The 27,285-nt window shown below is 34.7% G+C and overlaps 2 protein-coding genes across 2 annotated transcripts; one reads left to right on the top strand and one right to left on the bottom strand.

Moving 5' to 3' along the window:
• The first annotated feature begins 5,053 nt into the window (after positions 1 to 5,053).
• Positions 5,054 to 17,478, top strand: LOC140957205 (aminopeptidase P2). The gene is made up of 13 exons (XM_073414343.1): positions 5,054 to 5,451; positions 5,717 to 5,842; positions 5,972 to 6,091; positions 6,625 to 6,900; positions 7,613 to 7,785; positions 9,240 to 9,494; positions 9,747 to 9,898; positions 10,506 to 10,696; positions 13,902 to 14,010; positions 14,097 to 14,251; positions 14,445 to 14,537; positions 16,621 to 16,701; positions 17,220 to 17,478. Exons 1-13 carry the CDS (start codon positions 5,137 to 5,139, stop codon positions 17,289 to 17,291), a joined length of 2,118 nt encoding a protein of 705 aa, XP_073270444.1. The 5' UTR covers positions 5,054 to 5,136; the 3' UTR covers positions 17,292 to 17,478.
• A 57-nt stretch (positions 17,479 to 17,535) lies between these two features.
• LOC140957206 (long chain acyl-CoA synthetase 6, peroxisomal-like) lies at positions 17,536 to 27,192 on the bottom strand. The gene is made up of 23 exons (XM_073414344.1): positions 26,925 to 27,192; positions 25,638 to 25,698; positions 25,456 to 25,533; positions 25,156 to 25,227; positions 24,983 to 25,064; positions 23,697 to 23,802; positions 23,539 to 23,615; positions 23,096 to 23,140; positions 22,916 to 23,002; positions 22,130 to 22,219; positions 21,919 to 21,998; positions 21,748 to 21,841; positions 20,936 to 21,024; positions 20,759 to 20,847; positions 20,258 to 20,387; positions 20,045 to 20,163; positions 19,720 to 19,843; positions 19,548 to 19,634; positions 19,181 to 19,284; positions 19,023 to 19,108; positions 18,283 to 18,369; positions 17,989 to 18,075; positions 17,536 to 17,834 (listed from the first exon to the last, which is right to left on the bottom strand). The coding sequence occupies exons 1-23, from the start codon at positions 27,040 to 27,042 to the stop codon at positions 17,736 to 17,738; spliced, it is 2,091 nt and encodes a 696-aa protein (XP_073270445.1). The 5' UTR covers positions 27,043 to 27,192; the 3' UTR covers positions 17,536 to 17,735.
• Positions 27,193 to 27,285: the final 93 nt, after the last annotated feature.

The following is a 27,285-nucleotide window of genomic DNA, read 5'->3' as shown; positions in this document are numbered from 1 at the left end:
TATATATACTTGTTTGTGTTAAATAATTAAAAAAAAATCAAGAAAAACGAAAACATAAAGAAAAAAAGGAATAAAATTAAAATATTATTTAAATTTTAAGATTTCCAAATCAAGAAATCTCCTACTATGAAACTTTGCTTGAGAGTGTATAGAAAAATCCAAATAAATATTTTAAGATATGTTAGGAATGCTGAGTAGGGATCTGGATTAAAAGGAGCTTACAGCCGAAAAGTTCCCATATCAGGTCCAGCTAAGATCAAAATTCAAAAGTGAATGGTTGAAAATTATATGTGTATGTGGGGCTTATCAAGAATGTGTGGTGATTGGCTGTAACTGATATGTATATTTGATGTTGAATTCGGTTGGTGAGTAAGACAGCCTTTCCCGGTTATTTATTTGTGTAAAAAATGGGAGATTTATTCAAGCTATTAATGTAGCTAAAGATTGTTTGCGCTTGATCATCAGCGTCTTTTTATGTGATACTCATATGATAATGATTGCATTTAGAATATCAAATGCTCATATTGCTTATAAAATCTTGTTGACTATCCCGGTCACAGTAGCAAGTGCATAGCGAAGTTTCTCAAAGTTAAAGCTCATCAAAACTTTTCTCATGTCACAAGAAAGATTGAATGGATTAGCTATGTTATCGATTGAGAAAGAAATCACTGAATAACTTGATTATACAGTCTTGATTAGTATTTTTAGCTCTAAAACTGTAAGGCCCGAGATTATATCATTTTAATTCGAGATTATTTAATTTATGAATTTTTGGAATGATGAATTAGATTCCATGGTTTTTGTAATTAATTAGGATTGAAATTGAATTAAAAGATTGAGCGGGGGCCATTTTCAAATAGTGAAAAGTTGAGGGACTAAAGTGCAATTATGGAAAGTTGAGTGTGCACTTGTCACATCATGCATATAAAACGTTAAAATTCTTCATTTCCTTCAAATCTTCATCAAGGAACCGAGAGTTTCCGAGAAAGAATTCCTCGAGCTTCATTTGATACTAGAAATTTAATTTTGCAAGTACCGGTGATCTGATTTTGAATCCGAGCACAGTGCTGTGATCCTCTTTTCAACAGCTACAACTGGACGTAAGTTTTATTGAGTTCTGTTATCATTTGAAATTATGATATTGGAGAAATTATTATTTGATCATTATTATGTGTTTTGGGAATACTAAACATTGCATAATCGAAGTCAGATCGAAGAACAAGTTGATTATAGAATTGTTATGATTTTCTGATTATATCGATTGAAATCGGACAGATTTGGATTATTGATTGATTACAGATTGTATCGGATATGGGTTATGATTTGTAATTGATATTTGTTGATATGGTATTTACGGGGATATTGAGATTGTGCCGTTATGTCGATGATTTGAATTAAATTCAGATTAATCAGATTCAGTATTGAATTGAGAACGGAAGGTTGATATTATTATTCTCGATATGTCCTTTCATATTTACAGAGACAATCTTGAGTTCAGAACTTCCGTTTCTGCAGACCGAGACTACAAACGAAAGGTATAAGTCAATGTCGAACCCGAGAGAATGACTCGAGTTAGATATAACTTGAGTTTCCTAAACCACATACTTATTGTTATTATATGTATTGATTTGAATTGATATGCTTGTTCTATTGATTTATAGAAAGCGTGATTAGACGATTGGTCTTGTGACAGAGGTGCCAGACTGTGATAAAGTAGTCACTGGCCCATTGCACATTGTCACAGAGGAGTTATTGGCGGAGGTGCCAAAGTCTTTGACGGATAGGTCAAGACACTAGATGTTTGGTTTATATCGATGTTTGATTAGGAGTGGATTTACTTCTATTACTGAGATTCGATATAGTATGCCAACGTCTGAAAACCGGGATCCCTAGACTAGGATTGAGTCTAGTCTGAGTCGTGGAGTCACGAGTATGATTGATAGTTTGATATTAATTATGTTTCAGATTTTGATAGATATCTGATATCTGCTTCATGCTTTATATTGATTATATGCTTGCATGTTTCGTTGATTTATACTGTGATTTATTCTCACCGGAGTTATCCGGCTGTTGTCGTGTTTGTATGTGTGCATGACAACAGGTGGGACAGGTTCAGGGTCGAGGAGATGAAGAGAGAGATCGTGATTAGAGTGGAGACTACGGATTTGATTGGAGATAGGGTTGAACACTTGATATTTAGTAGTTGAACCTTAGTTTGTAAATGATTGTGTATAGTACAAGACTTGTACTTTACTTTTCTATTGATATGTATAGTAGAGTGATTCCATTACGTTCCGCATTTGATATTATATTTTAAAAAAAAAATTTAGACCCTGTTTATTATAATTGATTAATTAGTCTCAATGACGATTAAGAAGATGATTAGCGTCCGGGTCCCCACAAAAACTGTTAGGCGGGTTGTTTTTTAGTGATCATTTTGGACATGTTTGATATTGTTATGCATTTAGTTTTTTATGTTGTCTTTAACGTATTGATTTAATTTGAAAAATTGCTATGAAACTAAAAAAAAAATATGAACACACAATATGATTCAGATGCCTCTTTTTAAAAGTTAGACTCAGGCCCAAATATTGTTAGGATCGGCCCTGGTTATCTTCACGTTAAAATTAACATTGACTCAGTCATGTGCACACATAAACCATTTTTATTCCCAAATCAGTCAGGACCGTTCTTTCCATTTCATTCTCGACAAATAGAAGAACCATAATCCCCAAATTCTCCCAAATCAGAAGAGGGAAGGGCGATTGATTGGAGACACGACAGCGAAATCGAAGACTTACATTGTTTCCGACAAAGGTTGAGATTGAGCTTTTAGCAATTCTAGATTCGATCCAACTATAGCATCTGCCATGGAAAAATATTTTATTATTTTCCATGATTTTTTTGTAGGTTCTCGATTATGTTCTTCGTAGTGTGCTTTACTTTATGAAGTTTTATGAAATTTTGAAGTGGATAGATGTTGAAGATTCAAGAATTCTTGAAATGTCCCATTGAATAATAGTGACCTAAATGAATTCATGCGTGTTTGTGTGTGTAAAATTAATTTGTATATATATGCATGGATTGTATCACCGTGATTGTGGAAAATAAATTTCGAAGGTGGCTTTATAATTTTTTTGGTGGCTTTATAAATTTTTTTGGATTTTTTCAGCAGATTAATAAAGTATGTCATTAAATTTCGAAGTATTATGAAATTTTGATCGCCTTCCATAACATGCTTATTTTATGACAAATTTAGTTTGTATTTTGCAACTTTGTGATTTGCTTATGTGATTATCATGCTTAGTTTATGAGGTATTTTTAAAATATGAAAATTCTAATTTTATGTAGGGAAAAACATATTTTGTTTTTTGTTGGACAAAACCCGATATTTATGAGAGTTGGGTAGAAGGTCATGCACAAGTTAATTAATATAGGGTCTTCACAGAGAAGAGACATTGATATCATTTGATGCATATATGGAGAAACAATATGTTGGTGTTGCTACTTATAACTCTCGTGAAAAGAAATGTTCAAGTTCAACATCTAATGCAAGTTGGAGTAGAAAACCAAAATGATATGAAAAGATAGCCCAATTAGTAGATGCTCAAGTGGATTTGGCACGTGAGAATCGGAAAAATGCATTGAAAATGGCAGAGATATCTGAAGAGCTCAAATAAATACTAGATTCCCAGCACCATCATCAATGATAAATAGAGGAGTTAATGCTATTGACCTAATCTTGTGGTGCTTCAATTTCATTTATAATTTTGTGATGCTTTCATTTCAACTCAACATCACCTATAACCATTTGACTGTAATCTTGTGGTGCTTCCATTCCACCTATTCTCATTTTATTGTTTTCTTGTGTTGTCTTAACTAAGCCACTTACTTTACTTATGTTGCAACTCCTTTGAATGTAGCCGAACTCACCACATCTCCAACATTTGTTGTTTCGTTTCACATCTTTCAACTTTGTTTGCCTTGAAACTGGTACTTCAGCAGGTTGTTGTCTTCTCAATTTAGATAGCCTACCAGCTCTTTCAATACTCCTACCTTTGTACAATTTTCACTGCTACTGGTTTCCATTGAATTATTGTAATACAATTTAATTGTAACAAGAGTATGTTTCACATCCAGCCGAAAACACACAGAATATTAAAACAAGTACCTGTCATAAACCTCAATAAATTTATTCAAAAATTCATCACCTTACAAAAATATAATCATTATTATAATTCGGGATGAGTTTGAGAGGATGTGTATTTTGTTTAGCCATAAACAACTTTCACTTATTGCAAATATGGACAACTAGAAAATAAGTGAATACTAGTGGGAGAGATTTTCCGACTTAAATGGACGAGTAAAAAAAATCACAGCTATGCTTTTGTATTAAAAAATTGTGATTCTTGCTGAAATGAACAAAAATTCCGAACTATTAAAAAAAATAATGCCGAAACATTCTCCAATGAAAAACAGTATGACAAAATAGATAAATTTTGTACATGATATAGAGATACTGAAACTCCAATGCTGTGATTTCATATTCAAAGAACGTGATCTGAGCCTTGAAACTCCAATGTTATGACTGTCAATTATTTCGAAAAGTTCTAAAGAAAATCGGGACCATCGTTCATAAAAGTTTAATCATTTGTAACAACAAATTAATCAAAGATAATGAGCTTACTTCGTCGTGATGTAATTCTTTGATTTCGCTGTCGTGTCTCCAATCAATCGTTCTTCTCTCGTTTGATTTGGGAGAATTTGGGGATTATGGTTCTATTTGAGGAGAATGAAATGAGAAATAGTGTCTCGACTGAGTTGAAAATAAAAATGGGTCATATGAGACGCTCATGCTTGGATCAACGTTAATTTTAACGTGATGATAACGATAGGGACGAATTTGGAAAGATATCAGAAACTTGAGGGATTAATTACGAGGTCAACAATAAAGAGGATTAAAATGAAAAAGGCAGCAAACAATAAGGACGAAATTGGTATTTTCCCATATTTCCTCCTATAAACCTATCTTTCTTTAGTTCCAAAAAACAAAGAAAACGAAGGCCTTATTTTCATTAAAAAAAGAAAAAAAAGGTAGGCCTTATCTTCGTCTCTGTTGCGGAATCTTTGCCTGCTATGATGGAATCAGCGGTATCTTTCTCTGCTAACAAATTGTTTTCCCACTCCTCTCTTCAACTTCACGCTCGCATCTGCTTCCCTTTCTTCTCCTCTTCGTCCCCATTTCACCGTGGGTTCTTTTTCATCCCTAGATTTCGAGGCCAACCCACCCGCCAAATATGTGCCTCCATCACTGCCAAGCCTTCGTCAGAGCTCCGAAGGAATCCCGAAAGCTCCGAGCCTGATCACAAGCTCAGCGCCCTTCGCGAACTCTTTTCCAGGCCTAACATCAACATAGACGCCTATATCATTCCTTCCCAGGATGCTCATCAGGTACATGGCAACTTGGAGTTTTTTGTTACGAGAAATTGAATTTAACTCTCGTATCGGTGGACAATTGGGAAATTTGTGGATGCATCATCCGTCTTTGTTCTTGTTTATTTAGGTGCTATTTTTTTTTTGGCTTATAGTCTGTAGTGTTACTCAAGGTAGCCAGCATTTCGTTGTTTGAAATCGAACATTTTGTTGAATTCTCGTAAACACTTAGTGTAATCGTGGTTGCAGTTGGATTTTCTTATATCAAATTTCTTAATTTCAGAGCGAGTTTATTGCGGAATGTTATGCGAGGAGATCATACATATCAGGTTTTACTGGTAGCGCAGGCACGGCTATTGTAACGAAAGATAAAGCAGCTCTTTGGACTGATGGACGTTACTTCCTTCAGGTTTGGCATGTGCATGGCTAGATCATCTCTTCCAGTTATATGTCAGGGACTCTGGAATATGATTTAATTTTGATGAATTTTATGGGATTTGCCTATATCTATGTTATTACCTCCGCTTTTTGATAACAGGCTGAGCAGCAGTTAACTTCAGGCTGGATTCTTATGAGAGCTGGTAATCTTGGAGTACCCACGACAAGTGAGTGGCTTAATAATGTCCTGGTTCCTGGTTGCAGAATTGGTATTGACCCTGTGAGTAATATCTTTTGTTCCGTTCAGTATTGTAGCAAATGACCTTCATTCATTTTTTCCCCTAATAGCACTTAAAATCGTTCACTCAAATTTCATGAATATAACTCTGTCAAGTAGTGGTGATTTTGGTCCTGTTTCCCCTTGTGCCGTGGCCTTCACCAAATCCAGAAAATGTGCTTAAACTATTCAGAAAATTTAAGCAGCTATCCACACAAAAATTATTTATTCCTTCAGTGAACGAAGTTAGCTGGCAAAGGGAATAATATATTTTTTTATATTTGTAAAAATTGTTTTTTTTTTAAAGTTTGAATAGAAAATATATTTGTCTGGTTACTGAACAAAAACTCATTCCAGCATCTTTATTAATAGTATTCCTACCAGCTGGCATTGCCATTTCGGTAATCATTTTCTTGTATGTGGTCATGACTCTTCCCTCTTTTGTTTTCTTGATCACAGAGAGTGTCGATCTCTGTTTTGTTATTTCTTCAACTGCATCCATCTAATCCCGCCTTTTGTTTTTGTGAAGAGTGCAGTTCCTGTTTTCTTCAAATGCTGCTGATGAACTGAAGGAAGCCGTATCTGAAAAGAATCACGAGTTGGTCTACTTATATGATATCAATCTTGTGGATGAGATATGGAAACCATCCAGACCAAAGCCACCAAAGAAACATATCAGAGTGCATGACCTGAAATATGCCGGTCTAGATGTGTCCTCTAAGCTGTCTTCTTTGCGAGCAGAATTAAATGATGCTGGTTCATCTGCAATTGTTATCTCAATGCTGGATGAGATAGCATGGCTGTTGAACTTGGTAGATAGCTAACCTGCTTTCTTGAATCTTTCGTCGTCTGGTTGATGAAAATAGATTCTTGATTTCTTTGCCACATAAAAGGGGAAAAAGTCCTGTCCTTAATAGTGTGATAAAGCTCTCCATGTTTCCGATAAGTTAGCCTAGAAAAAATATTGAAACATAATAACAGAATGGAATGTTTTGTTGTGTATGTCAAATCATGTTGTGGGTCCTACATTTGAGAAATACCATCAGGATCCCATAAATAGGCAGGGAGTGGTGTAGGTCGAGATTTGATTAAGAGGGGATCAGGTTCAGGTGTAGTTCCATGCAGGTAAGAAAATATTTATTTCCAAGTATATTCTTTACTAAATAAAAAAAAGCTTCCATTGAATTATATTTGTTTCACGTCAGGCTTTTTTGAAATTAAAATGTAAGAGTGAAAAATTTTTATAAACCTTTTATTTTATATTTTTGTCAAGTAGATTTCATTTTAGGAGACTAACCTGTTTTAAATCTCTCTTTGGTTAATTAATTATATCATCAAAATTCGTTTTAGTGATTTGAGGATATATTAAGATTGAATCTTGATTATTTTTGGTGCAACGTATATGTATAAAGACTTTTCCTTGTGCTTTTCTTCCGATGGAGACGCCACTGATTTTGTGAGAAATTAATGGAGGGTCTTACTATTGTCTCCTCCCCATGATTGACATCTAACTTTTGTTAACAGAGAGGTAGTGACGTGCCACATTCACCAGTCATGTACGCCTATTTGGTTGTGGAGATTGATGAAGCAAAATTATTTACCGATGATGCGAAAATTACCCCAGAAGTGATGAAATATTTGAAGAATTCCGGAATAGAGTTGAGACCATATGAATCCATTCTTGCAGAAGTTGAAAGGTATTTTCGAAGCATCAAGTGCACATTGAAGTGAACTCTATCCTGCTACATTCCTTTGTTGACTTTCAGGGTTGGGAGATTTTTAGAGTCATATAGATGGTTTACTGAAACTAAAAATTGGAAGAAACTCGAGGAGGGGTAGAATATTCTGGGTTGTGTTGATCCATGACTTACTTGGCCCGTTTGGGTGGTGAGGAAAATGAGGATTTTTGACAACTTTGAAGACTCACTTCAAGAGTGATGGGATGAAATTAAATTTAGAGTCTCTTGTTGGAGTTTGAAGAATGTGGAGTTTAAATCGTTCTCGGTTTCAGATATGTATAGAAATCCAAGTCTAATATTATGTTAAGTTGACTCCGGGTCATACTTCATTAGGCGTGGACCTCTGGTCTGCTTTTTGTAACTAAAATATTTTATTAATATAATATTGTTTCCTATCCAAAAAAAGAAAGTGGAAGAAACTCACATGACTGAGTATAGTCATCACAAAAAGCAGCATCAACAAAAATTGAAGGACTTAATTGTTGGTTATGAGGTTGTGTCTAAAAAAGAGTAAAATTAACCCCGTCACTTTTCCAATATAACAAATTTGATCTTATCATCAGAGCATGAACTGGATGAAGGTGCAACTCTGCTTAAATTTAACAGAAACAGTAAATCATACTTGCCGTGCTTTAGCTACATGGACCTTTTGTTTCTGTTTCGTCATGCATCATCTCCAAACTTGATCCATCAATATGACAATATATAAGTTGTTTTTAATTGCCATATCAATGCAAACTAGTTTCCATTCTAATCCAAACACTTTACAAAACCATACATCTAGTGGCCTTAGTTGATGCTATTGTCTGCAATTTATCTTTGATTTGCATTGCATCAGATGACCTATTAATGCAATCACTTCAAACTCCACTTGTTCTTTTTTGCTACAAATGCTTCGCAAATTATTCTGTTAGCTACTCTTTCTGCCTTCTTGTGATAAGCAGAAGCTTGTGTTCTTTCCTTGTTGACCTCTATATGCATCTTATCAATCCTAGCTCCAACGCATAGAAGGTGATGAGCACATGGATTTGAATATCACTTTCAACACCTCTTATACTGAGTCTTGTGAAGGCATCGGTTGCTATTCCAACGCTTCTACCTATTCAATTGCCAAGAAGAATATCTTCTTCTGTTGGTTGACATTCTTTGACATTCATATATATATAAATTCTATTTCCATGGATGGGTGAAGAGTTTTCATTAAGGTACCAAACCTTTTTGTCAATGTGTTGGGAAAGATCACTCTGCCATCCCTATAATAACTTTACTCATTCTGTTGGCATTGAAGCAGTCTTTTGTAATTTCCTTTTCACCATAAAGTTATTATGTCATTCATGGAACATGATACTCGTTCAGAGCACTTGTTTACTAGACTTTCATAACCAATTAACTTGAGCGTAACTTTCTTGAAGTTTGGCTGCAAAAGGGGCATGCCTTTGGTTGGACTCATCATCTGTTAGTGCTGCTATCACTGACACGTACAAAAGCTCATGCAATAAATACAAATGCACTGCTGGAGTTGCTAGTAAAAACAGAAGGGTCTTACCAAATGGAATAGAAGACCAATCCTATGGATCCACTGCCATATACAAGAGCTCTCCTGTTTCTCTGGCTAAAGCTATCAAGAATGAAGCTGAATTACAAGGGATGTGTGGCTCTCATCTAAGGTAACACCACCTCTTTGAAAGGATGTACTTCATGCAGAGAACAATTAATGAAACTCTACTTTTGCAAATGTGACTTGGCTCGAATCACCATCCTCTTTTTACATCTTTTTTGGTTGATTTGATTGAATATGTTGCAAGTGTCTATGTGGTTTACATTTTATTGCTTAGCATTAGATACAATTAATAGTAGTGATTAATGAACTAACTTGTGAATTTTATTAGGAGTATTTAAGTGAGATTAATGTTTTGCAGGGATGCAGCTGCTCTTGCACAATTTTGGACTTGGTTGGAGAATGAAATCAGCAATGGTGCTATTTTGACAGAAGTAGACGCCGTGGAAAAACTTCTTGAATTCCGGTCTAGGCAAGATGGCTTTGTTGATACAAGCTTCGACACAATAAGTGGTAAATCGACTTGACGTGTTATTGAACTTGATCTTTTCTACTTTTTGTTATTTTTTCCTTTTTGTTAAAAAAAAGATTACTGATCACCTTTGATTTCTGTCATTCCAATCTTCTACCTTTTTGCCCTATCCAATACAAATACTCTAATACACCGTAGATCATAAAATGGCAGAGAACCAAATAGCGGGGTTGTACAGTTCCCTTGGGTAATTTAAAAGAAAAGTTACGTCCTTCCCCTTTCCAATAGATTTATGGATTCATAAGCTTGTAAATTTGTAAATGTAATCAAATTGTGGAATAGAAATGTGCTGAATGAAATTTTCACTATATTTGTTGTGCTTCAAGTGTATTTATTTTCTCTCTTTATCAGAAACCTGAATACTCAGTGGAAATATGTCACACATTATCTTTTTCACACATTATCTTTCTCATTAGTGTACTCCTTTAAACTCCAGGTAACAATCTATAACAGTAGGGATGTTGGACATCCATGAGTTGCATTATGTGCATTAAACATACCATCTCTACTTGTATATTTTTCATTTTGAATCATACTAGGTTATCTCTTTCCTAAATTAGTCTCACGTTGTCAGATTGTTCTCCACAGCGTCTGGTGCAAATGGTGCTATCATACATTACAAACCAGAGCCAAACAGTTGCAGTACAATAGATCCTGAGAAACTCTTCTTATTAGACAGTGGTGCTCAATATATTGATGGAACAACCGATGTTACCCGTACAGTGCATTTTGGCGAGCCTTCTTCATGGCAAAAAGAATGTTTTACCCGAGTTCTCCAGGTATTACTGTTTTTTTTAATAGTTAATGTCGGTAATCATGACTGTTAAGGGGAAGTTAATCTATATCTATACACCTATAAAATTTTTTATGCAAGACAAATGTTTTCCAATTGTGAAAAGACTAAACGACCCTAGTTAATTGTTGAGAAGTTCGGTCGATGGGTTGGGGAGAAAAACAATTTTAGGAGGAAAATAATTAAATCGAGGCGTGCCGAACCACTGAAGTAAAGAGTATTTTTGTCACCTTGTAGATAATACCCCGATGAAATAAGATTATGACCAAATACTCCTCAAAATACTACGATATCATCTTGCTCGCGAGTTGTACGGTTTGGAGCAAGGCTTCCATGAACAACTCTCATATTATGTCACAGTGTTTGAAGAAGTAAAAGAGATTTGACTCAACTTAGAGCACATAAGTGGCTAGAATACACAATAGTTAGATTGCAAAACAAAACTATCAAGAGAAAAATGTATTTCTTTATGTTGGATAAAATTTGATTCCATCTTCTCTTCAGGAATGTGTATGGTATAAATACACAAAAATTAGCAAAGATTCCAATGGACACCATTAATAGTATTAATTGAGAATAATAATGGAAAACGGCTACAAAATACTAAAATAATAACTAGGTGTTAATATGAAAAATTAATATATTTAATTTAGAAATTAAAATCAATCATATCTTTCTTTGAACTAAAAATGATTTTTTTTTAAAATCCCAACAATCCTCCGCATATTTCAAAGAAAGTTTTGATAAAGATGATAAGAACTATTGTGACAAATTGAGAAATTAAAAGCACAAATGATGGTACCTTTGGGGTTATGAACCAAAGCGGTTGGGCATATTTTGGCCTTGCGCCATTTCTGGTTTTCATGAGCGCTCTAAGGAACCTGTTTAAGTTCCAATAAACACCTCTACGCTCACACAGGTGACACATCCATCAAGTGTGCACTACAATTAAACATTCCACTCAACATCGGGCTATGGACTCATTAAGAGCAAATGCTCCACCTCAATCACTGTAGATATGCATTCTACATTGTTCTATACCATAGGATATACATAATATAAAATAATGAACAGTGCCTCAACCCCTTGACAAGTGACTTTTTGTTACCTATATGAACTACTTCGGTGGGTCCGCCACTCCATAGTTTGAGTTCCCATCAATCACAACTCTTGAAATTGGCATGGTTCTATCTCCCTCGATGTAAATATCCACTAGCCTTTTTGCTTAGTGGTTAGGTCAAATATTCTCCTGATTTATTTGTGACCATATAACACAAGGATATAACCCTATTTCTCAAATATCGATGCATCGATTCCCATATGTTTATAGATTTCGTGAATAATTTTTTGTTTCACCACATTTTAATCTTCCATGGTGACAAGCTCACCTTAATCACCAACATTACTATGTATAGCACATTAGTGCAACATAAAATTTCTCTTCCCACAATATATCCAAATTCGGATTTATAAATGTCAACCATCTTGCTACTCGGAGTCACGATATGTGACCAATATATCCCTCAATAGTTTTTCAACCATTTTTGATATGTGACCAATAGTTTATTGCTACTCGGAGTCACGATTCTGTAACAATTTTATTTCCATTGCAATTTAATATAATTAATGTTTCCTATAAAAAAAAATAAATGCCTCATGGTCAGTAGTCATTTTACCTACTAGGAGCCATAATTTTCATGCTTCTCTTGATTCTCTCAGTCAATAGTCTATGAACCACTAAGAACCAACTAATTCACAATATCATACTTTGATAGCCGCATATCTCAAAATTTGTTGCTACATATACTACCTGTAGTTTGAGAGAATAGCAGAAAATGAAAATGCTTCAATTGTATTATTGCTTCAAAAATAATGGTTAGATACAATGAATTTTATACTAAGTTAACTAAATTCTTAAATCTAAGGGATAACCAGATACCGATAATACTAATCTTAAAAATTCAAATATAAAAGATAATGCAAACAAGATCTTATCAATCTTGATAAGCTGATGATAATATAATATTCTATACTCCCCCTCAAGCTGGGTTATATAGGATTATAGGTTCATCATTCCTAGCTTGAAACACAAATCTTGAAAACTTTGTCTATGAAGTGTTTTTGTTAGAATATCTGCCACTTGTAATTGAGTAGGGATATAATTCAACACAAGTATCCTCTTTTCAATCTTTTCACTGAAAAAGTGTCGATCTACTTCAATCTAACATAATTAACTACTACTGTTTAATAAAGAATCAAAATTTGTAGCTTCCCATCGTGTATTAGTACCACGTCATTTTTTTTACTAAAAGAAAGTAAAATAATTAAAAGATATCAAAGTGCAATTCAAAAGTTGGAACATATTTTCAGTTAATTCAATTACGAATAAATTAAGAAACTCAAGTTATATATGACAAATACTAAGTTATAAAAAATGTAGAAAAAGTAAAATATTCTTAAATATAACGGAAAAAGAGAGGAAATATATTAAAAAATAAGACGATATGCAAACACAACAAATTCTAATAAAAAGCTATAGCAACAACTTATATCGTAATTGTCATTTTATATAAAATTTTAATTATTTATAATTATAATTATAATATTTGTAGAAAATAAAATAAAAACAATTATTATTAATCATGAGAAACTAGGAAATTTCTCCATAGCAAGCAAGAGAAATATTGCACACAAAATTTAGTACTATAAAATAGATAAATGAAAAATTCTGAGTGTCCAATTTACTTGTGCAAAAAAGTTTTAAAAATACTATACACGCAAAGTCTAACATCATATTTTTGTTATTTTTAATATTGATTTTGTTAGAATATATAACTAATTAATTTGTGCCATATAAAACGTGGGTTCACGTCCGAGTGGTCGTGCTATGTGCTAGCATTTATAAATTCCTAAATTGAATGTGTGTAAATCTCTATATTAGCTTTTTTTTTTGAATGTGTGTAAATCTCTATATCATGCGGGATAAATCAATGATGTTTCCCATTCGGAGCATAAACCTAGTGGGTGGTATAGTTATATTAGTAATCAGCTGCCTCTGTTAAGTGCCTCAACATATAGAGTATTTTTCTTTACTTTTGTTGTCATTTGAGAAGTCTTCGCGGCTCATCTGTATTTCTAAAAAAAGTGTAGCATATGAATGATTGAACTAATAGTAATCTGCTTTTATACAGGGACATATAGCTCTTGATCAGGCCATTTTTCCTGAAAATTACCCTGGTTTTGTATTAGATGCCTTTGCAAGGTCATCACTGTGGAAGATCGGTCTTGACTATCGCCATGGTATTTGTCATCTTATCCTTTGTTTTCTCGATGCTTATTTAGATTCAAATAATCTGTTATTGTGACTCATTTCATCCTTTGTTTAGGTACTGGTCATGGTGTAGGAGCTGCCCTGAATGTTCATGAGGGCCCGCAAAGTATCAGCTTCCGATTTGGGAACATGACTCCATTGCTGAAAGGCATGGTTGTCAGCAATGAACCAGGATATTATGAAGACCATTCATTTGGCATCAGGATCGAAGTTTGTAACCATTTTTCTCATAGTTGTTCGTCTTCATACCAACATTAATACATAAATGATATCAGTTGCAAGATATTTTTTTTAAAAAAACTTTTGGGTCCACGGGAGCTTATGGCATTGACCTCGCAATATTTGACACTATTACCATCCTGCTGTCTTATAAAAATGTTCTTAAAGCATTTTTGTCATGTAGAATCTCCTTTACGTCAAAGAAGCTGACACGCCAAATCGCTTTGGAGGAATTGGATATTTTGGATTTGAAAAGCTTACATTTGTTCCAATTCAGGTAATTTAACTTACTGTTAAGGTCAAGTTCTGCTCTGCCTCAATTTCCTGTCTATTAAGGTCAAGTTCTGCTCTGCCTCAATCTCCTGTCTTAGAAACTAGGGGCAAATATCTTAATTTTATCGACCTATGGCATACTCAATTGCATCATTTGGCTTTTTACTATGACTCATGTTTCTGACGTATTACTTTACCCGCGAGATGAATTACATGAACATGGAAAATGTCAAATGGTACCACAAATGATGGTTATCATTTTTATTAATCTGTGGTCATAGCAATTGCCTGCGATTTTTAGCAGTTATGAAAGTTCATATATATATGTGTGTGTGTGTGTGTGTGTGTGTAAAATTCTGTTTTCTAATTACCCTGCAAACATGGTTTACTGAAAACAAATGCAAATGATGAAAGGCGGTTTTGATGCAAGGCTAGAACATCATTTTCCTACTGAACACAGCATTTCACTTTTATGGAGAAGTGGAGAACATATTAAGCCAATAGTTCAACACCTCAATTATCATATGCACTAGTGCTTCTCATAATTTAGAAATCGTCATACATTTTGAATCTTCTAGACTTTTGTTTGATATGATCTTTGGTTTTCAAGCTTAGCCAAAGGGCTTTTAGTGGAGTAAACGACACACATATAATCTGATCAAGAAGGCCTACTGATCATTATTGTGGTAGCAGTAAGTATATTCTTTGTTTAGCATGACGTAGCTAAGATATAGGGCAAGGACAATTGCAACAACACATAGTGCTTGCTAATCAGTTTTGTCTCGATACCATTTTTCTTTTCAATTTCCAAAAATTTAAAAAAAGTGACCAGTTACATTACGAGTGTGCTCACAATGCGAAGCATGAATATGGAACTCTTTATAAGCTTCTCACTTGATCACTAAGTAATGTGTTGAGTTCAGTGGATATCTCATTAGTCTAACTATTTGTTCTGTACCAATTGTGAGGCAAATAATTATTTGATTTAAAAGTCTTGAGTTAAATGCTTTTTCCGACTAGCTATTTATGGATGATGTAGTTCGGACAATTGAATCTCATTCACTCATTGCGCTATCTACTCTCCACCATAACCTATGTTGTATGGATACGGGTACGAGTACTGTATCGAATACGATACGGATATGGCGACACGTCAAATTTTGAAAATATAAACACAATACGGCTAGGATACGACAATCATTAAAATACATATAAATATTATATATATTTATATTTATATAAATTTAGTATTGAAAATTAAAAGTTATAGAGATAGATGTAATATTTCATTAATCATAATATCTTAAATACAAAATATTAAACGCAAAATCCATCTTAAGAAAGTAAAAAGAAATCAAACATCCATATCGGTTTCATCACCAACACTGCCTTCATCAGTAAATAAGACCGACTCCAATTCAGGTTCATCAAGAGACAAAGCAGCAGAAAGAGAGAAAAAGGGCTACACGATTGAATTGAGAGCCGCTTGAGCAGAAATAGAATGAAATAGGTGTACGTTATGTTATATTCACGTACCAGCGTGGGAGTTTTTATGAGTAAGTCGGTTGTGGGCACGGGGCAATAGGTTCTAGGCAGTAAGGCTTTGTGTGTTTCCTACATTTCAATAGGGTTCAAGATTTACAAGTACATTGACTTGTTCAACAATTTGCTTGTGTTTGATTTGGATCATTACCGACTAATTTGAAGGTGTACGTTATGTTATATTCACAGGACATTAGTTTGTTTCTACCTGTTTTTATGTGCTCATCTGGCCTCTGACTTGAGCTGGTACAACTAGTTACATAACTTGTGCGCTACCTGTAATTTAATTCTATTCTAATTCACACACGCAACGGTCTCCGAATCCCACCGATTCCAGAGACATATAAAAGATCTTAATGCACTTCAAAAATCGTTGAACCATTTGACACAGCCTTAGGTATTCCTTATATTTCATGAAGACTCATTTTTTCCTGATGGTGTAACATGAGTTTAACTTGCATTCTTGTGATGAGATCTGATTGAGAACGTTTATGTCATTAAATACTTATCTTTTAATTTGTAAATCACTCCAATATGCCATGCAGACCAAATTGGTTGACTTCTCATTACTCTCTGTGGCAGAGATTGATTGGCTGAATGGTTACCATGAACAAGTGTGGGAGAAGGTAAGAGAACGTCTATTAGTTGCATTGACAAACATGTTAACTTGGGTATATATATCTGCTCAATTTTTTTTTAATGTTTCCCATTTTATGACTGAGACGTCAACAATATCATCAAAACTAGTCCTTGGTAATTGTGATGGACTGATGGTCATTTGAACTTTTAATGGATTCTACCAGCAATCTATGCATGTTGTCTTTTCCCTCTTTACTTGCTGACCACTAATCTGCGTGCAGGGCTGGAAAGAGTGACTTTCGGTAGTTAATTTATCTGTTTTTCGGGCATGTTGTTTGGTCAAAGTTCCTTGAGTAATGGAGCGATGACATATTAGGGTACTGCAAGTGTATTCATTAAACTTAATGTTGTTATTTATTCGAATGCATTCCAAGAACGTATGATACATAAAAAAAATTTAACTAATTTGCCGTATCTATTATTTTCTTTGGAACTGCATTTGTAGATTGATTGTCGGGACTAGAGTGCACACGGTTCATATTCAAAAACTCCTTTTTATCCTCAGGTTTCTCCATTGCTGGATGGTGCAGCAAGACAGTGGCTTTGGGACAACACAAGGCCAGTTGTTGAGCCTTGATTTTCAAGCACATGGAAATGTACAAGTTATAACGTGGAGACCCGCATTTTAGCATACACGGTAGCTATACTGCACAGAAATAGCTTATAATTTCTAATATTTGCATATTTTATTTTTGACAATTTTGGATATGGCTCAACTTGATCTCGTGTATGAACCTAGTCTTATATTTTAATTATTTTAAATTAATTTCACACAGCATGATTGTATGGATCACATATAATATCTTTTTAAAACAATCAAGTTCTTCTCCCAAATATACATGTTTGTGGATGTCATAAACACAGTTCAAGGTGTTGGTTGGTTACATTTTTTGTGCGAGCCTTAGTTAAGCCAGATAATCTCCACAATCTTTGTGAAAGCTTTAGTAATTTAGTCGTCTTCAACTGTAAGCATTTCTAAAAAATTCAAGAAAGTATCTGTTGGTTGATAACAGACTCCTTGTCACAGCATCGGCTGTGGTGTTGGATCAGATGTTGGAAGCTCCTTGTACATCTTAGATAGTGCTTCAGCGAAGTAGGCCTTTGCCTGAGGCCTCTTGATCTGAGTTTCCAAACAAATAGTGTCAACAAATATATGCAGTGTTTAATGCAAAATGAGTATTTAAAATAAGAATTTATCAGAAACTTTGTAGCAATGTCAACCTCGGAAATTTATTTACATCCGAGGTTTAAATTTTTCATGTAAAATTGAATACCTTGAAGGTAGGTGTTAACAGGCCATTCTCCACCGTGAACGGCTCCAGCACCAATGTCACAGCTTTTGCGTATTCGAAACCTCTCAACTGCACAACAATGCAAGAAATACATATTGAATCAAATGTAATCGTATAGTCCAACCTAGAACTATTTGTTTCCAAGTAATAGGTTCACATTGGGGGTGGGAATTTATATATGCATATATATATATATAATTGATTAAGATGACTCCCTTCAAACCAAATTTTTTTTAGAAAAATTTAAAAAGTTAAATCTCCGTGAAATTAGATTACCTGAGCTTCTTTTCCTACAGCATCCATTTCAGCGAGAACCGCTGCCTTTGCTCTTGGATTGGTACACAGCTCACCCAAATTATCATACTGTGATACATGCCAGTTGACCAAGCATGACATATATAAGATAGATGCCAACAGGATACCGAGATCAAATCATCTTCCTCTTAAATGAAATAACGAACAAAATGAACAAGTGTGGATTTTTATTTTTTATTTTTATAACGATGGAGAACAAAGATTCCAAATTCGAGTTCCCTAAATTTTGTGAACGGATTCCATCGCTTCGCAGATGCTCGATTGAGATCAAGGATTTAGTGAAGTGGAGAGAATCAAATCAAAGAATATGAGATCAACTATCATTACAAAAGGAAATGAAGTGCATGCATAATTAACCATTTCTCATGATGACAATAGTCCAAGCCTTTCCCTTGTATTTTCTTTCAAAAAGACAACAAAATCAACATTTTCCATGTCTCAGTTTCTTATATTGGAGGAAGATCCAATTATAAAAGAATATCGTTTTTTTTTTATGTCCGTTTCCTTGGAAGATTGTTAGGATTGTTTTTCCTCTGTCGCAGATAGAGTACAGTAAATATTTTGTATAAATAGCTGTGTAAATAAGAGAGATTTCATATATAAGAAATGAACAAGAAAATGCAGCTTCACACACGCGAGATGATAATATCAGTGCTACCATAATTGTCTGCCCACGGAACAAGTAGAAGGGTATAAATTACCTTGATACCTTCTGATACAGCCCAATCCTTTAATGACTCAGGCTCCACGCTGACAACAGCAACTAAACAGGAGTTCAAGCTATCACCTACAAACATGATACTTTCAATAAAAAATAAATGGTTTCAGAGTTTTATGAAGGAGATAAAAATGAGCGTACCATATATGAAGCACTGCGCAAGAAATTTACATTTTGCATAGACATTCTCAATTTTCTCTGGAGCTATGTACTCACCCTGGGCCAACTTAAAAATGTTCTTTTTCCTGTTTAACAGAGAAAAGTCAATATTTGCACCTCTACCTAAACCTGACTAGAAAAAGAACACTTTCAGACTAAATCAGTTCAAGCAATCTTGAACAAAAACGATATTTAAAGAAAAAACCAATATCTTTATTTTCAACCTAATTGAGAGTCCTTATCCGAACAGTAACATTTAAAGATCAATAAAAAGATGATAAAAACTGCCCAAACTAATTGCATTGTTTGGGCAAGGACAGGGATGTCTTAAAGTAATGGTAAAACTTACCTATCAATGATTCTTAGGCGGCCTCCAGGTAGCCATAATCCAATATCTCCTGTGTGCAGCCAGCCTTCATCGTCTAATACCTCTCTCCTGTTATTCATCATATTAAAAAAAGCAACTATGATTTGAATTGAAACTTCAATCTAAGAACATGAAAAGTTAGAAAGGTAAGTACGTCTGAAGTTCATCCTTGAAATAGCCTTGGAAAACAATTGGTCCTCTAACACAGATCTCCCCACGAGGATGAGGCTGATCCTCAGAAGTGTAATTCATCTCTGGAACATCTGCTAGCTTTATCTCTGCAAAGACGAAGAAATCAATTAGAAATAACCATCATACCATTCAAGGAAAAATCTTAAGACATACTGCATTTTCTTAAGCTCTCTAATATTCACTCTATTCCAAGAGTTTTCAAGGGTGAGGAAATTAAAAATTCCTACACATTAAAAATTCTGCAGCATCACAGTGTTGAAATTTGCATGGATAATTTGGTTACTTACCACATGCAGGATTGGGAGAACCAACATGATCAGTCAAGTTGTCTCCCTCCTGCATAGAACTTATGACACAGGAAGTCTCGGTCATGCCATAACCTTCAATTACTTGACAGCCAAAACATCTGTGCAGATAGGTGCTTTATGGTAAGAGAGTTACTAAAAATGGCTGGAACTGGTCATATTAGTCACTCAATGGCGGAATGAAAATAAACTTACACCCTTAAAAACTCCATCACATCAGGAGATAGTGGTGAAGCACCTGAGGTCATGTAACGAACTCGACCTCCAAGTTTGTCCTTTATTTTGTTGAATACCAACCTATCCCACATTGGTGATGGTTTTCGACCTAAAATGCACTGAATATTGTAAACATATGCAGAAAGACCATAAAACATATTTTATGAGGAAAGAAATCAACTCAAGCCAAATCCTGCGCTACATAATTTGCTGTAAAAAAACAACAGGGGAATTAATAGGTAGAGTACAAAGAGAACTTAAACAACATAGATCTTAGAACCGAAGCCCTAATCCTAATTATCATAAGCACTAATAATTCCTGAAAAAGAAAAACACAGAGAATGTACACAAAATTTATAGTGGCTCTTTCGATGTGAGAGATATGTCCACTTGCCACGACTAAAATTTTAATTATGATGAAACCAGATATTTCAAAAAAGAACTTTACAAACAAATATACTGAATTGCACTAGGTCATACCATTTATCAAGGCTTGCCTTTTGGAATTGTATGCTGCATTAAATAACTTCTCTTTCAGGGCACCAGAAGTTTTTACAGCACCAGTTATCCTGCAATAGAACACCCCAAAAGAAAATCATACTAGAGTTCTAATGAAGGGTTTCAAGCAATGATTAAATGGACATAGTCAGTTGATACCCAGCATATATTCTGTTGTATAGACGAGGAACACTTGAAAATATTGTGGGTCTTAGAGCAGCTAGATCATCCATCAACTTCAGGTTATCCTGCAGTTTGTAGCAAATTTCATACACACGGCACTCATACGACACAGCAATTCAAATTTTCGAACAAAGAAATCACTTTACAGCGGGAAAACCATTAAACTTAAACTTTAACTTTTTCAATCAACAGCCAAAAGCTGAACATTGCTATTCCTATCCAATTTTTAGGCTATTGGCTTAATGCTCGTAACCTGAACATAATTTCCATGGCTCAGTGACTAGTGAGTCCCTACTTAGCCACTCTGTAGGTATAAGCACCACTATTTGAAAACAGATTCCACTTATAATTGATTTTCTGAGTCGCTGGGTGTTGATCAATTTTATGCATAATTTAAGTACACAATGAAAAGCATAACTAAGTACTAAATTACTAAACACAGATAAGTTCTTTCCTCACGTTTGTACGAGAGTAAAATTAGATGCCTCAGCTAGTCAATTTTCTAAACAACCACACACTTAATAACCCAGTTCTTCTACAACGTAACTATCTTTTGTTCCACGATCTTATATTAGGGAAATTATCTAAGGTGGAGAGAAAGCAAGAGGAGGGAGGGTGAGAAGGTATGGAAGAAGATTATTTTCAAGCATCCAGTTTCAGAAGTATGTTTTCTTTATTCATGTCATACAGGTATACATGTGAAATGAACCATAACAGAGCCAGGAATACCCTCAAGTGTATAAACAGATCCCTGGAAGAAAAAGATCTGCCATGTATGAATCACATACCCCCTGGTAGAAGCCAACGGCAACACCGTAGTACGCACCCATGATTTGATTAGCTCGCTCATAGATGTGTGCCAGGGGAAGATAAGATATGTAACTATCCAAAGAGTAACAAGTTATTCCACGGTTAAAAGGGCAATAGAAATAATACATGTAATACAAGACAAAACTCACATATCCGAGGAATAAAATTTGACTGAATGTGTCATTCCAGCAATACTTGCTATCAAATTTCTATGTGATAATACAACTCCCTGTGCAAAGTAAAATAAAATAAAACAGATGGGAAAACAAGAAAAATTGGTATTACATTGTAATAACCACCTATTTTTCAAGTAGGATGATTCAGCTGTCTATATCTAAAAACTAATATTCACAAGTGCACCTTTGGCGTCCCAGTAGTACCACTTGTATAGCATATAGTAGCTGTATCTTCAGGCTTGGGAGGACAAAATGGATGCATATTACCGCGGCCCTAACAAGTACAAAACTAACAGTATTTATATGTCGATCTTTCAATCACTGGGCAATTGTTTTCCAAAAGAAAAATATCCAATTCGGAGAAAGTGGATCGTTAATTTACTACATGGAAAACATATTAGAAACTTAAGGAAAGAAGAAAAATCTCGTCAAGAGTTCTTGCATATAGAAGTGGGAAGGAAGCCACAAACATCTTCTTATTCCATTATGTGTCTCATTTAAAAATAAAATGGTGTTATCATATTCATGTGTCTGTAGAGTCTGGTAACAAGCTGCTCAAGTAAAATATCAAGGAACAATGAACGTTTTTTGTGTTCCTTTTACTGAAATTTGTATTCCATTCATCAGAAAGATTCACAAAAGAAGCATACGTCCATTTTCTCCTCTCATCAGATAGACAGAATTTATTAGCTTGGATGCGACGAGTTAAACTGGGTTGGTTAGAAGGCAAGACATAATTCAAGGGAAAGGTATTAATCCTCGTAATGAACATGTGTCATTTCAGTACTTGTGGCTGATATTTCATGTTATCAATGTAATTTGACATGTATCTACCAACTTTTGCGAGCAAAAAAATTGACTAGTATCTCTAGTACAGGCCCCAAAACACATGCCCGTCAAGTGAAATCACAAGTCTTAATGCACAGTCTCCAAAAAAGAAAGCATGCCACTGCAAAGAAATTACAATTACCTGACCGAGTAACCTGGAATATGATATAATCGTAACCCCTGACGCGGAGGGTAGAGCTGGAAGATGTTCATCTATACCTCCCACTACCTAAATTTAAGAAACATTGAGACATGATTAAAAGAAATGGCGCTATGTTTTTTTATTACAAAATTAAAAGTCAGACGGGATTCATAAGCATACCACTATAACACGTAAAGATGGAATCTCTGACAGGAACGTAAGAAGCTGCAAAATTTAGACAAATAAGTTAAAAAAAAATTCCAGAACTTTAATTATTAACTTCCATGAAGAACTACAATACAAATAGTGTTTCTTTCTCTCAGTCCAAGGTAATATAAAAGGTGCAATAGAAAGAACAGCTATGACGATCATGCCATCGAAATCCAATTATACATCTCCACATAGTATCTGCTATTTTATTTTCAGTTTTTTCAGTTTACTAGGAGGAACGAGAAATGTACAAGCGCTTTCAAAACTACACTGTCACCATCTCCATGCCTTGTTTTGTGGATTAAAGTTAAGCAAAAGCTAGCAAATTGTGAGTGTTCCAGAAGTCATTTGATGGATCGTCACATGCTACCAGAGATGAGCAACCAAAAATTACAGGGAAGAAAAGGACTCACTGTGTTCAAGGTATTGGGAACACAAAAAATTGCACGTATGTCAGCATGATTGACTATATACTTAACAGCATCAGGACCTGCAAACCAACCAAATTGTCACGAGTTTAAATAAAGGTGACTAGACTAAAGAAGAATGAATCAAGTGCAAACTTACGCACCAAGGGTGTCATATAAAGGAACTGATATATATGAATATGATGAGCAGGCATGATCCACAATGAGCCATTCTGGTCTGTTGATAAAATAAAGTCCAATACAAGCTCCCTACTCCGAGAAAAATTCAAGTTACTTCAGAGTCTCGTGATTCTGTACGATATTTCACTGATGGTGCATGATAACTCAAAATATTTGATACACATTCAAATATCCATATGCCATTTGTTAGTTTTAACAGATGTTCCAAAACAAGTCCAGTGCTACAAGTCCATACACAGATAATCAAACAGAGAATAATAATTGAACTACTTTTTTTGATACTGTATCATCAAAGTTATTAAAAGTTCTTGGGGGAGAGATAATTGTCAAACCCTAGGGCCGCCAGCACCATATAATTCGAGCCATAACTGCCACAACAAATAGAAGATAAAAAACTTTTGTTCTCAAAGCTCAACTTTGAGTTTTTATGAAGCTTTATTTAAATTATAAAGCCCGTGAGTTCTCGAGTTCTCAAAGCAATAGACAGGCATTGCACTATAATAATTTCAATTTTCGCTCTCTATACTATGTGTTTTCATAACCAATTTTTATCCCTTTGATTCATCTTACCATACGAGACAAGAACTGCAAATCTGTATCATTTAAGAGTCTTTACAAAATTACGAGTTGCAAAAGTTCCGATATTGTATTGAAGAATAACTACTACATGAAAGGGTAATATATGGTGTTAATCCATGAGAAAAATGATACAATACGAGACAAGTAGCATATAGCATTGATCCATTGTGCCAGGGCATTTTTCCCATGATTGTGCAACTTCTACTAGTAATTAGTCTTTACGTTCATGAGCAGGAAATAGCGAAGAAACTTATCAAGCACCTTACGAGTTTGGTAATCAGAGGCTTTGTTAACAACAAAGTACGCTATATGACAGTAATTGCTTCCATGTCAATATCATTGGGTTTTTAACCTTTACACAAGCTTAAAGCATATTTTATTCTTTTGTGTCAAGAGTAGCATTCAAAAATCAACTCAAATCATCATTTCAATCAATTAAATTCCCAATATTTGTATAGACTTGGACCCGGCTAATACTTCTGTTTCATAAATTTCCCTTCTCTATTTGATTGGTAAATCCCCTAATTCATTTGTGTTTGATTTTCTTTCATTTTTTTAAAGAAGAATTTCATGTCATGACATGGAAAAACATTTCAATCAAATCATACTTGTTGAACACACTGACTGCCAAGATTGACATATAAAATGGGAAAAGAAAACCATAACATACCGATTGTAATCCATGATGGCGGAGACCAGAGCCTATTGCTGATCGAGCAGTGCCTACCTCTCCATATGTCATCCATTTGTAGCTTCACATGATGAGGATAATAAACAATATTTAGGTTTGTTTAGTTTAATTTTTTCCGACTCGAGAAGATAAGATTTCATGGATAAACTTACTCTCCAATAGTTCCATCTATTCGAATACGAGTTCCCAAGTATTTGTGGTCTTGGAAATTTTCAACTGCATGCCTGGAAGTACATAACCTTACAAGGGAACTATTCGAGTCTATAACAGTTTAATGAAAAGCAGATTCTCCAACAGATATGGAAGCATTAGAATATTGATAGTTTGAAAAAGAATAACGGGACCTAAAAACACATTCGCGTAATAGCTACAACTAGAATTCATTAGAAAATAAATATCAAACACAAGTATCAACACCAGAATGGTAAATGACAAACAGCAAGAATTCTCACTGAAAATTATCATGCAATGTGCCGATCTGAGGATGATAAGGGTATCTTTCAACAAGCTTCAATGGAGAGATTGTGGACCTTCCATGAGACAAGCATTCCAAAGAAAAGGTCAAAATGCATACCTTCCACGAGACAAACAATAGAAGAATATTAAATAGTTTTAGTTTAAGAAATTAGAGCACCTGTAGACATTCCATTTCCCCGTCCTCAGTTTCTCAGGAAGAACTACACTATATCTTTGACCTAACATATTAAAAAAATTTACTTTCCAAATTAAACTGATATATATTGGGATATCCATACCTAAAAAGGACCGAAGGACAAGAATCAAATCAATTATGAGCATGTCTCTCCATGCATAAGCACGTTGGCCTCAAAAGGAGGAGGGCTCAGCGAAAAAAGTGAGTCTTTTGAAGTAATATTAAATGTCAGAAAATCCCACAAATTCCAGACCAGTAAAGTTCTTTTTTTTGGAGAATGATTGATATTATGTTCAGTTTTACATGATACAAAGAAGGTTGTGACACAGAGTCAAGTCTAGATTTTAGAAAATCCAATCTTCCAGAAAACTTAAATCTGGAAATTACGTTAAAAACTGATCAAAACCAGTTCTACTGGGCTGGCATTGTCTGTAATCTGATTTCTAAGAAATCGTTAAAGAATACTCATGTCATGCAATGGCCTACAGCCAAATGGCCCAGATCATCTGTTATGAAAAGGAAATGTTGATCAATTTGAAAATAAAAGCGGTGTACAGAAATATTTTGCACAATATAAAAGATATTATGGAAAAAAGAAACAAATTGCCATAAAAAAATCTGACACACATGCGATTGAAGATATTGGGTTGTCTAATAATGACGTGTTGTCCAAGCTATTAGCTTTGGCAGAAGGTACAAAGGTCACAAAAAATAGTGGGTCTCAAAACTCAAAAGAAATGGGATCTTCAGATAACCAGGAAATAATCCATGCCGCCGAATATCACATATCAGTGGCAGAACAACTCCTAAAGAATCATAAAAGTAAGATTCACTAAACTGTAATGTCTCGCAATGGCAGAAGAAAGAGAACAAAGCAACCCCCAACCAATCCCCCACAAGGAAAGTTGGGGCTCTGCTGAAGCTATAAATCGAAGGGATGCATTCACTTGTCCTATAAAGTCGAAATCAGTGGTCCATCAATGTTCAATATGCAATCTTCCATGCGAAGTTGTACATCTTGATTCCCATAAGCGTAGACGGTTGACCAGAACCACTATTGATATTAGCAACTAAAATGCTCCGTCACAAAAAAGTTAAAAAGCGGAACAATTTTCACCCAAAAAACACAAATGCTAATGCGCGCTCGAACAATAGGGACCCATGTTAAAAAGCAGCCATACAAAAAAGACAACACAACATTCAACTCCCAAAAAAACCGAAAGCTGAAAGATTGATAAGAACTCTTCCGTAAACACAAAATGATCATACCATGATAGAATTCAGCAGCAGTGGGGTTCGCAGAAAACCGTGCCAATGAATCATCATCTTCAGAGGATATGAGATGCCCTTGGATCAATCTCAGCCGCCGCTCAGCCCTCGATTCCATTGAACTATAATTCAATCAATAACCCGTTTGGAAAAACCAAAACAAGAAAACGATGGATCAAAAATCTAAGTCGCAGATTGAAAAAAATGTGAATGTTGAAATGGTGTCTTTGTGTGATATAAATATATATTTCTGAAAATAACAAAGATAAATTAGGCACGCTTTTCAAAGATGATGAAAATGTGGTGCGTGTGTATGTATATATAGTAAGAGATAAGTTTCAGCGTAGCGATAGTCAGAGGA

The sequence above is a fragment of the Primulina huaijiensis genome, chromosome 14 (genome assembly GCF_012295235.1).
Source record: "Primulina huaijiensis isolate GDHJ02 chromosome 14, ASM1229523v2, whole genome shotgun sequence".
In the NCBI taxonomy this organism is placed as follows: Eukaryota; Viridiplantae; Streptophyta; class Magnoliopsida; order Lamiales; family Gesneriaceae; genus Primulina; species Primulina huaijiensis.
This window is presented reverse-complemented; position numbering and strand designations above follow the sequence as displayed.